The following is a 13,016-nucleotide window of genomic DNA, read 5'->3' on the forward strand; positions in this document are numbered from 1 at the left end:
GTGCCTTCTTCCATATGTTTGGGGAGTCTCCCACATGGCTTTTGGCGAACACCAAGGACAATGACCCAACACACCTCCAGGCTGTGTAAGGGCTATTTTACCAAGAAGGAGAGTGATGGAGTGCTGCATCAGATGACCTGGCCTCCACAATCCCCCGACCTCAACCCAATTGAGATGGTTTGGGATGAGTCGGACAGCAGAGTGAAGGAAAAGCAGCCAACAAGTGCTCAGCATATGTGGGAACTCCTTCAAGACTGTTGGAAAAGCATTCCAGGTAATGCTGGTTGAGAGAATGCCAAGAGGCAAAGGGTGGCTATTTGAAGAATCTCAAATATAAAATATATTTTTATTTGTTTATCACTTTTTTGGTTACTACATGATTCCTATATGTGTTATTTCATAGTTTTGATGTCTTCACTATTATTCTACAATGTAAAAAATAAAGAAAAGCCCTTGAATGAGTAGGTGTGTCCAAACTTTTGACTGGTAATGTATATAGATCTAACTTCATTGGAATATATCTACAACTTTTAAAAAATTTCAAAACATTAGATCAACTTACCACAAAATCATTTTGTTGAAATATCTCCAAAAATTGTGATGACACAGGGGGCTAGTTACCCCCTACTACCCTACTTGTATATATTTTTTTAAAGCAGCACCTTATGAACTGCACACACACTAAAAACCCTGTTGTTTTGACAAGTGGCAATAAATCACTTATATCGATTAGGGGGGAAATCAGGTTGTTCACGCTGTTGAAACTAACACAGCTAAAACAAACACATGGAAACTGGAGATATTTGTTACATCACTGGTTAGAGAACAACCTGTAGAAGACAGTCAGCTACATTTTGGAGTGATGCATTTTGATTTGGGGGTCGCCAAAGCAGAAAGAGAAACGCAACACTTATTTGTCAATCACTCATATCAATATCACGTTGAAATCAATTGCGCAAGAGGGGGGAGATGAGGTTGCACGTACTGCGACATGCGTAATGGAAACGGCAGATATAGGAGACATTTTCTAAAGATCGTCAACCGTTGCTTGAGAGGGTAAGAGATGTTGAGGAAGGAGTAGATTCAGTTGTAAGTGAACATTTAAGAACACAATACTATGCTTTATTGAATATATTCACAGATGGATCTAAGGACCCTAAAACAGGGAGGACATGAGCAGCTTTTAGTATTCCTGAGTTTAAGGTGGCAGTGACGAAAAGAGCAACAGATCATTTATCTGTTTACACAACAGAGTTGTTGGTCATACTATTGGCTGCAGAGTGGGTGGAGGTGGTGAGGCCAGACAGGGTAGTCATCTGCTCTGACTCCAGTGCAGCACTGATGAGCTTAAATTCATGTGTGTCTCAGAGCAGACAGGATGTATTGTATGAGGTTTTGCAGTGTTTCTATAGGGTGAAACAGATGGGGGTATTTGTGATGTTCCTCTGGGTACCAGCTCATGTGGGAGTAGAGGGGAATGAGGAAGTGGATATTATTGCCAAACAGGCTCTTAAACATCCTAATGTTGAGATGGAAATATCAATCAGTAAAGCAGAAGCCAAGGGATTAATAAGAACAGTGGTTAAAAATAAGTGGCAAGAGTTGTGGAACAGGGAGAGTAAGGGAAGACACCTGTATAAGATCCAGGAAAAGGTGGGGGCAGGGAGGTCCTCAGGCCGAGAGAGAAGGGAGGAAAGTGTAGTCACAAGGCTGAGACTGGGACACACAAGGCTAAATAGTACTGGTATTGAAAGTGGTGGGGAAACATCCGACTGGGAGGTGTGATCATTGTCAGGAGGAGATGGAGACGGTGGAACATGTTCTATTTCAGTGAGAGAAAGGGAGCGATTGGTATTAGATTTTAGGAGTAATGGGGGTTGAAGAGCCAGGATTAAGTGAACTGCTGGGGAAATCTTCAGGGGATGTAGTATTTAATTATGTGTTTCGTTTCCTTAGGTAGACGAGATTATTGGATAGGATTTAGACCTTCACTGTCTCTGGTCCACACTCCAGTCCAGTTGGTGGCGGTAATGCACCTTAAAGTTGGAGGCCAACCGCCATATAAAATCCACAGAAGAAGAAGAAGCTCGACAACCGTTTTATCCGTTCGACGGGTGGATTTTTCTTTATTGTGACAAATGATGATGGAAATTGTGTTTTTTGAATCAATATTTGCCGAATAATTTTGAATGTACGCGGGGGCATGTGATGTCAACACGTAGGCCTAACTATGAACTCCACTCCACATTTAATTATAAATGCCTACTGCCTTCTAAATCTATTTTTCAACTATAAAAATAATGTTTCTTTGCAAGATCCTGGTCCTGACTTTCAATTGCCTCGAATTGCGTTTCTGGTTGGCTGAATGCAAGTTTAACCGTCCAATTATTTGCAGTGCAAGTTTCACCATGGCATGGACCGTGGCGATACTTTGGCACATGAGAATTATTAGAATATGGCAAATATTAGTAAATTCTTGCATTCTATTCATGCTGGCTTTCGTGGGCTACCTGAGACATGAAAGAGATAGGTGGGAGGGCATACAGGCTGTGGCCAATTTATTGTTGCGCAATTTGCCTAAATGGGTAATGGAAACACTTCAAGCCTATTCATATACAGCTGCACCATCGAGAGCATCCTGACTGGTTGCATCACTGCCTGGTATGGCAACTGCTTGGCCTCCGACCGCAAGGCACTACAGAGGGTAGTGCGTACGGCCCAGTACATCACTGGGGCCAAGCTTCCTGCCATCCAGGACCTCTATACCAGGCGGTGTAAGAGGAAGGCCCTCAAAATTGTCAAAGACTCTAGCCACCCTAGTCATAGACTGTTCTCTCTGCTACCGCACGGCAAGCGGTACCGGAGTGCCAAGTCTAGGTCCAAAAGACTTCTCAACAGCTTCTACCCCCAAGCCATAAGACTCCTGAACAGCTAATCATGGCTACCCGGACTATTTGCACTGCCCCCCCACCCCATATTTTTACGCTGCTGCTACTCTGTTAATTATTTATGCATAGTCACTTTAACTCTACCCACATGTACATATTACTTCAACTACCTCAACTAGCCGGTGCCCCCACACATTGACTCTGCACCGGTACCCCCCTGTATATATAGCCTCCCTACTGTTATTTTATTTTACTTCTGCTCTTTTTTTCTCAACGCTTTTTTTGTTGTTGTTTTATTTGACTTTTTTATTAAAAATAAATGCACTGTTGGTTAAGGGCTGTAAGTAAGCATTTCACTGTAATGTCTGCACCTGTTGTATTCGGCGCATGTGGCCAATAACATTTGATTTGATTTGATTTGTATTCAACACTTTTTTGTTTGTTGGTGTGATGTCATTACGTCCAACCCGTTTTAATCTACTTAAGATATTTAAATGGGAACGCACCCTAGCAGGCAATTGTCGCATCTATTTTCTATGTAAACTTTCTCAATGTCGACAAAAAATCAGAGGACAAGTTAATGGAAACATAGCTAGTGACCACGGTTGGCTGCTATTTAAGTGATAGTTTGACTGTCTAATCCATGTATTGGTGTGTGGCCAGCGACTTTTATAGAGAGACCCCCCTGAATTTTTCCTGCCCGTTCCCGGTCATTTCATTAACTCTGCGTTGTAAATCCTGCGTGTGTGATAAAATCAATGGTACAAAACCAAAGATATTGATCTATTTTAAGCAATCAATCTTATGTCATCGTAATGACTATAACATTTTATACTAACATCACCAATCTGAGGTAAAAGGGACGTGTAATTCCACAACATTTTATGGGTTGAAAATGAGGCTTGTGAAAGGTAGTAACACAAACTGTCCACATTAGGGAAATTAGCGCAATATACAGTAATTTAATATGGCAAAATAATTCAAGATGTCAATTTAAAATTATAGTATATGTTGCCCACTCAGAGACTATTGCAACAATGACATCTATTTCTTACTAATTTAACCATTTAGAGAGTTTGGTACCCTCTGTATATAGCCTCGTTATTGTTATTTTGTTGTTACTTTTTTTTCTTCTTAAAACTGCATTGTTGGTTAAGGGCTTGTAAGTAAGCATTTCACAGTAAGGTCTACACCTGTTGTATTCGGCGCATGTGACAAATAAAATTTGATTTGATTTAGAAAAATGCTCCTAAATACAATTTAACCAGGTGCTCTAGACTGAGCCTCCACAGTCTCTGTGCAGCAGCCTGAACGTTTGATGTCCCTAGTTGATTTTAGCTAGCTACGGTATCATTCCCCTTTTATCTGTGGTATCATAGCTAGCCTGGCTCGCTAGCATTATCAAATAATGTTGTATAACCAAAAGTAGCTACCAGCTAGCTAGTACCAGCTATCTACTTAGCTAATTACTCACCAACACCAGTGGTTTGACAGTTGACATGCAGCAGAATTGACCGTGTCGGATGTAATCCATTCCTGGACGTATTGTTGAAATGCATTGGAAGTTTGCATCATCTTCATGGAAGGCCATTTTCACTCCTATTTACCATGCTTTGGACCCATATGAGACTTGACAATAAATGTCCACATGGCAGCTGGACCACAGCTGGGGGCGTGTTGTCTCTGGGCAATTGGGCATCATTGGCCAAAAGTGGGCATGTAAGTCATCCATACCAACCCTCCAGTAAGTGGTGACCAACTCTCTAACAAAACTCACTTTTGGACGAGACTGACTCTATGACCAGAATTATCATATTTACACTTTGTAGTCAATTTCAAGACTATAATTAATGTTTCTGAGTCATATCGATGCCACATAGGCCGTTTAAAACCAGAGAAGTTGGTTCTAAGGGGCAGTTGACCTTAAAGTGTGGGACCATGCCTTTAAATTATCAAACCATTAAAGGGTGTCAAGCAATCAAATCAACTACCATGTTTGCATAATACTCATAGCAATCCCTCATTGCTCAATCAGAAGATGCTCCATAGCAGGGTGCTCATATCAGATTTCTTGATCCAACATCCTCTCACTCTGTATCTCTTACAGTCAGTAGACATGGAGGATGGGAAGCCTGATCTGCTACTAGTCAAAGAGGAAACAATAGAAGACGGACCAGAGACCATTGACCTGCTGAGTGGACTAAAGATGGGGGAGCAAGGTAAGGGAGACATACAGTGCATTCAGAAAGTACTCAGACCCCTTCACCTTTTCTACATTTTGTTATATTACAGCCTTATTCTAAAATGGATGAAATTATTTTTTCCCCTCATCAATCTACACATTATACCCCATAATGACAAAGCAGAAACACGTTTAGAAATGTTTGCAAATATATATATTTTGTTGTTGTTTAAATATTACATTTACATAAGTATTCAGACCCTTTACTCAGTACTTTGTTGAAGCACCTTTGGCAGCTATTACAGCCTTGAGTCTTCTTGGGTATGACACTACAAGCTTGGCACACCTGTATTTGGGGAGTTTCTCCCATTCTTCTCTGCAGATCCTCTCAAGCTCTGTCAGGTTGGATGGGGAGCGTTGCTGCACAGCTATATTCAGGTCTCTTCAGAGATGTTTGATTTGGTTCAAGTCCGGGCTCTGGCTGGGCCACTCAAGGACATTCAGAGACTTGTCCCAAAGCCACTCCTGCGTTGTCTTGGCTGTGTGCTTAGGGTCGTTGTCCTGCTGGAAGGTGAACCTTCGCCCCAGTCTGAGGTCCTGAGTGCTCTGGAGCAGGTTTTCATCAAGGCTCTCTCTGTACTTTGCTCCGTTCATCTTTCCCTCGATCCTGACTAGTCTCCCAGTCCCTGCCGCTGAAAAACATCCCCACAGCATGATGCTGCCACCCCCATGCTTCACCGTAGGGATGGTATTGGCCAGGTGATGAGCGGTGCCTGGTTTCCTCCAGATGTGACGCTTGGCATTCAGGCCAAAGAGTTCAATCTTGGTTTCATCAAACCAGGGAATCTTGTTTCTCATGGTCTGAGAGTCCTTTAGGTGCCTTTTGGCAAACTCCAAGCAGGCTGTCATGTGCCTTTTCCTGAGGAGTGGCTTCCGTCTGGCCACTCTACCATAAAGGCCTGATTGGTGGAGTGCTGCAGAGATGGTTGTTCTTCTGGAAGGTTCTCCCATCGCCACAGAGGAACTCTGGAGTACTGTCAGAGTGACCATCGGGTTCTTGGTCACCTCCCTGACCAAGGCCCTTCTCCCCCGATTGCTCAGTTTGGCCAGGCGGCCAGTTCTAGGAAGAGTCTTGGTAGTTCCAAACATCTTCCATTTAAGAATGATAGAGGCCACTGTGTCATTGGGGACCTTCAATGCTGCAGACATTTTTTGGTACCCTTCCCCAGATCTGTGCCTCGACACAATCCTGTCTCGGAGCTCTACGGACAATTCCTTCGACCTCATGGCTTGGTTTTTGCTCTGACGTGCACTGTCAACTGTTGGACCTTAAATAGACAGATCATGTCCAATCAATTGAATTTACCACAGGTGGACTCCAATCAAGTTGTAGAAACATCTCAAGGATGATCAATGGAAACAGGATGCACCTGTACAGGATGCACATTATAATGTATGAAAATGATCTGGTAATACATTTAAAAAATCTTCATATGTAGAGTTCTCTGCCATGTTTGTAAAGTCTATTTTGTAACATCTTCCTGTAGGTGGTTGGCTGGAGGCTAACAGAGAAGACTGGGCGGCCATCTTGGATTCCCAGAACCAGGCCGGTGCAGCCAGGGGCCCGGGGGACAACATCACCGAACAGGCAAGGACCAGAGGCGACATAGTGGAGGTCAGTAGATGGGACAGCATCCTCAACTCTGGGCTGGGAAAAAACACTGTTAACCAGAAACAGTCAGTCAAACACAAAACAACATCCGATCTTAGTTAGGAATGGGCATTTTAAATGATTTCACTATTCAAATAATATCATGATATTTTTTTAAATATGTGGATAGCCGAAAAAATGTGTTTTAAAGAAAACATCTATATTTTTTTAACTTAAAAGGAGACTTGCCAGTTCGCTGCGCTCTGCTTGTTTCGCAGAAGGGTGAGGGAGGGGCGAGAGAGGAGCAGGGGCCTGTGTGTGTGACAGTCTATGTGTCTGGCATGGAGAGAGAGAGAGAGAGAAAATAGCCAAACAGACTCGCGCTGGTTAGACAAACTTGTTGCTGACATAGGTTATCTATCATACCATCTGGTAGTGCCTATGTTGACTGCATCAAATCGTTTGTATAAAAGCTAGCTAGCTACAGCATTCAGCTAAGTTAGCTAAGCAGCAAGGCCAATTGAAGCTATTTTGCTGCGCTCCCTGTACTTGTCTACAACTCTATTCATATGAAACAACAGCCTACCTGTTGGATGATCAGTGTAGCCTACTCCTCATTTAGCCAACTTAATTATGTCATTTTTATTCCATTTTGCATTGATTAGAAATCTCCCACTTCACTTGCTACACATGGAGCCTCAGAATGTAGCGCCGCTTTGATTTATGACAATAACAACAAGCTACACCTGTGAAACGTGTGTGTGGTCTACCGGTGTGTCTTTTTTATAGGGCGCACTCATAAAAAAACCTCATTCAAGGGTTTTTCTTTATTTTTACTATTTTCTACATTGTAGAATAATAGTGAAGACATCAGAACTATGAAATAACACATATGTAGTAACCAAAAAGTGTTGAACAAATCAAAATAGAGATTCTTCAAATAGCCACCCTTTGCCTTGATGACTGCTTTTCACACTCTTGGCATTGTCTCAAGCAGCTTCACCTGGAATGCTTTTCCAACAGTCTTGAAGGAGTTCCCACATTTGCTGAGCACTTGTTGGCTGCTTTTCCTTCACTCTGCCGTCCAACTCATCCCAAACCATCTCAATTGGGTTGAGGTCGGGGGATTGTGGAGGCCAGGTCATCTGATGCAGCACTCCATCACTCTCCTTCTTGGTAAAATAGCCCTAACACAGCCTGGAGGTGTGTTGGGTCATTGTCCTGTTAAAAAACAAATGATAGTCCCACTAAGCCCAAACCAGATGGGATGGTGTATCGCTGTAGAATGCTGTGGTAGCCATGCTGGTTAAGTGTGCCTTGAATTCTAAATAAATCACAGACATTGTCACCAGCAAAGCATCCCCACACCATAACACATTTTTACATTTACATTTTAGTCATTTAGCAGACGCTCTTATCCAGAGTGACTTACAGTTAGTGAGTGCACACATTATTATTTAATTTTTTCATACTGGCCCCCTACGGCCGGCTACAACAGAGCCTGGATTTGAACCAGATTCTCTAGTGGCACAGCTAGCATTGCGATGCAGTGCCTTAGACCACTGCGCCACTCGGGAGGCCACCTCCTCCTCCATGCTTTACGGTGGGAACTACACATGCAGAGATCATTCGTTCACCCACACCGTGTCTCACAAAGACACAGCGTTTGGAACCAAAAATCTCCAATTTGGACTCCAGACCAAAGGACACATTTCCACCGGTCTAATGTCCTTTGCTCGTGTTTCTTGGCCCAAGCATGTCTCTTCTTATTATTGGTGTCCTTTAGTAGTGGTTTCTTTGCAGGAATTCGACCATGAAGGCCTGATTCACACAGTCCCCTCTGAACAGTTGATGTTGAGATGTGTCTGTGACTTGAACTATGTGAAGCATTTATTTTTGGCTGCAATTTCTGAGGCTGGTAACTCTAATGAACTTATCCTCTGCAGCAGAGTAAACTCTGGGTCTTCCATTCCTGTGGCGGTCCTCATGAGAGCCAGTTTCATCATAGTACCTGATGGTTTTTGTGACTGCACTTGAAGAAACTTTCAAAGCTCTTGAAATGTTCCGTATTGACTGACCTTCATGTCTTAAAGTAATGATGGACTGCCGTTTATCTTTGCTTATTTGAGCTGTTCTTGCCATAATATGGACTTGTTTTTTTACCAAATAGGGCTATCTTCTGTATACCTCCCTACCTTGTCACAATGTAAAAAATAGTAAAAATAAAGAAAAACCCTTGAATGAGTAGGTGTGTCCAAACTTTTGACTGGTAGTGTATATTTTTTATGTAATGGTCTATCATTGTAGGCAATGTAGCAATATCACGTAAATAATTGTATTTCATTTTAGACAAAGCCTTTTTATTGTTAAAATAGACCTAGATTTTTTTTATCTCAAAAATGAATACTTTCCCAAGTAATCTAATATTCAAATATTCTAATAACGTGCCCATCCCTAATCTTAGTCTCCATGACAACAGACTGGCTGACACCAGGGCAAGGTGTAGATTTGGTCTGCGGGGACGGGGATGTGTACGTATGTGGCTGGAGAGAATGGACACAGACTCTGTCCTAGATTCAGAGAGACTGATGGCGCCTCAGGTTAACCCCCTAACAACTGAAGTGGGGTCGCCAATATTTGTTTTTAAATGAATTTTTTGTATTCGTTTTTTTTAACAAAAAATGAAGAGTACAGTTTATTGTATGGGACAATATACAAACATTTTTGAGAAAGATAATTTGAAAAATACAATTTTAATGAGTAAATGTATTTATTGGTTTCTTTTCATTTTGTTAAGAGATGAAAATGTAATGAATTTCAAGTTATTTGTTGATGTAAAAATTGAAATATACTGATTTTAAGGTTGTGTCATTATATTTGGGGTGGGGTGGGGTCACGAGAGATTATTGTGAAAAAATTCCTTCAGCCTGCCTTCTATAGGATCTATCAACTGGAACATGGACCCTGTGACAACACAGACACTCCCTGGCCTTCGTCCTCCTCACACTCTCCTAATGTTAAACCAGACCTCAGACAATGCCAGTTCCTCAACACTTAATGGCTATACAAGCCCATTGACAAATGACAGTAGTACAAACGGAATCAGTAAAGGAGGCGGCATAAAAGAGAAGCACATCCCATGTTTGTTCTGTGAGAAAGATTTAATTTTCCGCAAACAGGTGGAGAGCCACCAGAGGATCAAATCAAATCAAATGTTATTTGCCACATGCACCAAATACAACAGGTGTAGACATTACAGTGAAATGCTTACTTACAAGCCCTTAACCAACAATGCAGTTTTAAAGAAAAAAATAGATAAATAAAAAATAGCAAATTATTAAAGAGCAGCAGTAAAATAAAATAACAGTAGTAGGCTATATAATTTATATATATATATATACAGTGGGGAGAACAAGTATTTGATACACTGCCGATTTAGCAGGTTTTCCTACTTACAAACATGTAGAGGTCTGTAATTTTTATCATAGGTACACTTCAACTGTGAGAGACAGAATCTAAAACAAAAATCCAGAAAATCACATTATATGATTTTTAAGTAATTAATTTGCATTTTATTGCATGACATAAGTATTTGATCACCTACCAACCAGTAAGAATTCCGGCTCTCACAGACCTGTTCGTTTTTCTTTAAGAAGCCCTCCTGTTCTCCACTCATTACCTGTATTAACTGCACCTGTTTCAACTCGTTACCTGTATAAAAGACACCTGTCCACACACTCAATCAAACAGACTCCAACCTCTCTACAATGGCCAAGACCAGAGAGCTGTGTAAGGACATCAGGGATACAATTGTAGACCTGCACAAGGCTGGGATGGGCTACAGGTCAATAGGCAAGCAGCTTGGTGAGAAGGCAACAACTGTTGGCGCAATTATTAGAAAATGGAAGAAGTTCAAGATGACGGTCAATCACCCTCGGTCTGGGGCTCCATGCAAGATCTCACCTCGTGGGGCATCAATGATCATGAGGAAGGTGAGGGATCAGCCCAGAACTACACGGCAGGACCTGGTCAATGACCTGAAGAGAGCTGGGACCACAGTCTCAAAGAAAACCATTAGTAACACACTACGCCGTCATGGATTAAAATCATGCAGCGCACGCAAGGCCCCCCTTATGTCATGCAATAAAATGCAAATTAATTACTTAAAAATCATACAATGTGATTTTCTGGATTTTTGTTTTAGATTCCGTCTCACAGTTGAAGTGTACCTATGATAAAAATTACAGACCTCTACATGCTTTGTAAGTAGGAAAACCTGCAAAATCGGCAGTGTATCAAATACTTGTTCTCCCCACTGTATATATATATATATATATATATATATACAGTGGGGAAAAAATGTATTTAGTCAGCCACCAATTGTGCAAGTTCTCCCACTTAAAAAGATGAGAGAGGCCTGTAATTTTCATCATAGGTACACGTCAACTATGACAGACAAATTGAGAAAACAAATTCCAGAAAATCACATTGTAGGATTTGTAATGAATTTATTTGCAAATTATGGTGGAAAATAAGTATTTGGTCACCTACAAACAAGCAAGATTTCTGGCTCTCACAGACCTGTAACTTCTTCTTTAAGAGGCTCCTCGGTCCTCCACTCGTTACCTGTATTAATGGCACCTGTTTGAACTTGTTATCAGTATAAAAGACACCTGTCCACAACCTCAAACAGCCACACTCCAAACTCCACTATGGCCAAGACTAAAGAGCTGTCAAAGGACACCAGAAACAAAATTGTAGACCTGCACCAGGCTGGGAAGACTGAATCTGCAATAGGTAAGCAGCTTGGTTTGAAGAAATCAACTGTGGGAGCAATTATTAGGAAATGGAAGACATACAAGACCACTGATAATCTCCCTCGATCTGGGGCTCCACGCAAGATCTCACCCCGTGGGGTCAAAATGATCACAAGAACGGTGAGCAAAAATCCCAGAAAAAAAAATCCCAGAACCACACCTAGTGAATGAAATAAATTCATTAAAAATCCTACAATGTGATTTTCTGGAATTTGTTTTCTCATTTTGTCTGTCATAGTTGACGTGTACCTATGATGAAAATTACAGGCCTCTCTCATCTTTTTAAGTGGGAGAACTTGCACAATTGGTGGCTGACTAAATACTTTTTTTCCCCACTCTATATACAGTTGAAGTCGGAAGTTTACATACACTTAGGTTGGAGTCATTATAACTTGTTTTTCAACCACTCCACAAATGTCTTGTTAACAAACTATAGTTTTGGCAAGTCTGTTAGGACATCTACTTTGTGCATGACACAAGTAATATTTCCAACAATTGTTTACAGACAGATAATTTCACTTATAATTCACTGTATCACAATTCCAGTGGGTCAGAAGTTTACATACACTAAGTTGACTGTGCCTTTAAACAGCTTGGAAAATTCCAGAAAATGATGTCATGGCTTTAGAAGCTTCTGATAGGCTAATTGACATCATTTGAGTCAATTGGAGGTGTACCTGTGGATGTATTTCAAGGCCTACCTTCAAACTCTGTGCCTCTTTGCTTCACATCATTGGAAAATAAAAACAAATCAGCCAAGACCTCAGGAAAAAAATGGTAGACCTCCACAAGTCTGGTTCATCCTTGGGAGCAATTTCCAAACGCCTGAAGGTACCATGTTCATCTGTACAAACAAAAGTATGCAAGTATAAACACCATTGGACCACGCAGCCGTCATACCGCTCAGGAAGGAGACGCGTTCTGTCTCCTAGAGATGAATGTACTTTGGTGCGAGAAGTGCAAATCAATCCCAGAACAACAGCAAAGGACCTTGAGAAGATGCTGGAGTAAACAGGTACAAAAGTATCTATATCCACAGTAAAACGAGTCCTATATCGACATAATCTGAAAGGCCGCTCAGCAAGGAAGAAGCCACTGCTCCAAAACTGGCATAGATAAGCCAGACTACAGTTTGCAACTGCACATGGGGACAAAGATCGTACTTTTTGGAAAAATGTCCTCTGGTCTGATGAAACAAAAATAGAACTGTTTGGCCAGAATTACCATCGTTATGTTTGGAGGAAAAAGGGGGTTACTTGCAAGCCGGAGAACACCATCCCAACCGTGAAACACGGGGGTGGCAGCATCATGCTGTGGGGGTGCTTTGCTGCAGGAGGGACTGGCGCACTTCACAAAATAGATGGCATCATTACGAAGGAAAATTATGTGGATATATTGAAGCAACATCTCAAGACATCAGTCAGGAAGTTAAAGCTTGGTCGTAAATGGGTCTTCCAAATGGACAATGACCCCAAGCA

General features: G+C 41.5%; 1 protein-coding gene across 1 annotated transcript in view; it reads left to right on the plus strand.

Annotated features, from left to right (window-relative positions):
- LOC311110304 (uncharacterized protein) overlaps positions 1-13,016 on the plus strand; it is a gene marked incomplete at both ends in the record, with an annotated part of 170,178 nt that overhangs the window by 97,196 nt on the left and 59,966 nt on the right. Inside the window, 2 exons of the mRNA XM_084188840.1 lie at positions 4,996-5,107; positions 6,618-6,745. Of these exons, the coding sequence (XP_084044966.1) occupies positions 4,996-5,107; positions 6,618-6,745 (240 nt within the window). The remainder of the gene's footprint in view (positions 1-4,995; positions 5,108-6,617; positions 6,746-13,016) is intronic.

This window comes from Coregonus lavaretus (assembly GCF_964263955.1).
Source record: "Coregonus lavaretus genome assembly, contig: SUPER_35_unloc_3, whole genome shotgun sequence".
Classification (NCBI taxonomy): Eukaryota; Metazoa; Chordata; class Actinopteri; order Salmoniformes; family Salmonidae; genus Coregonus; species Coregonus lavaretus.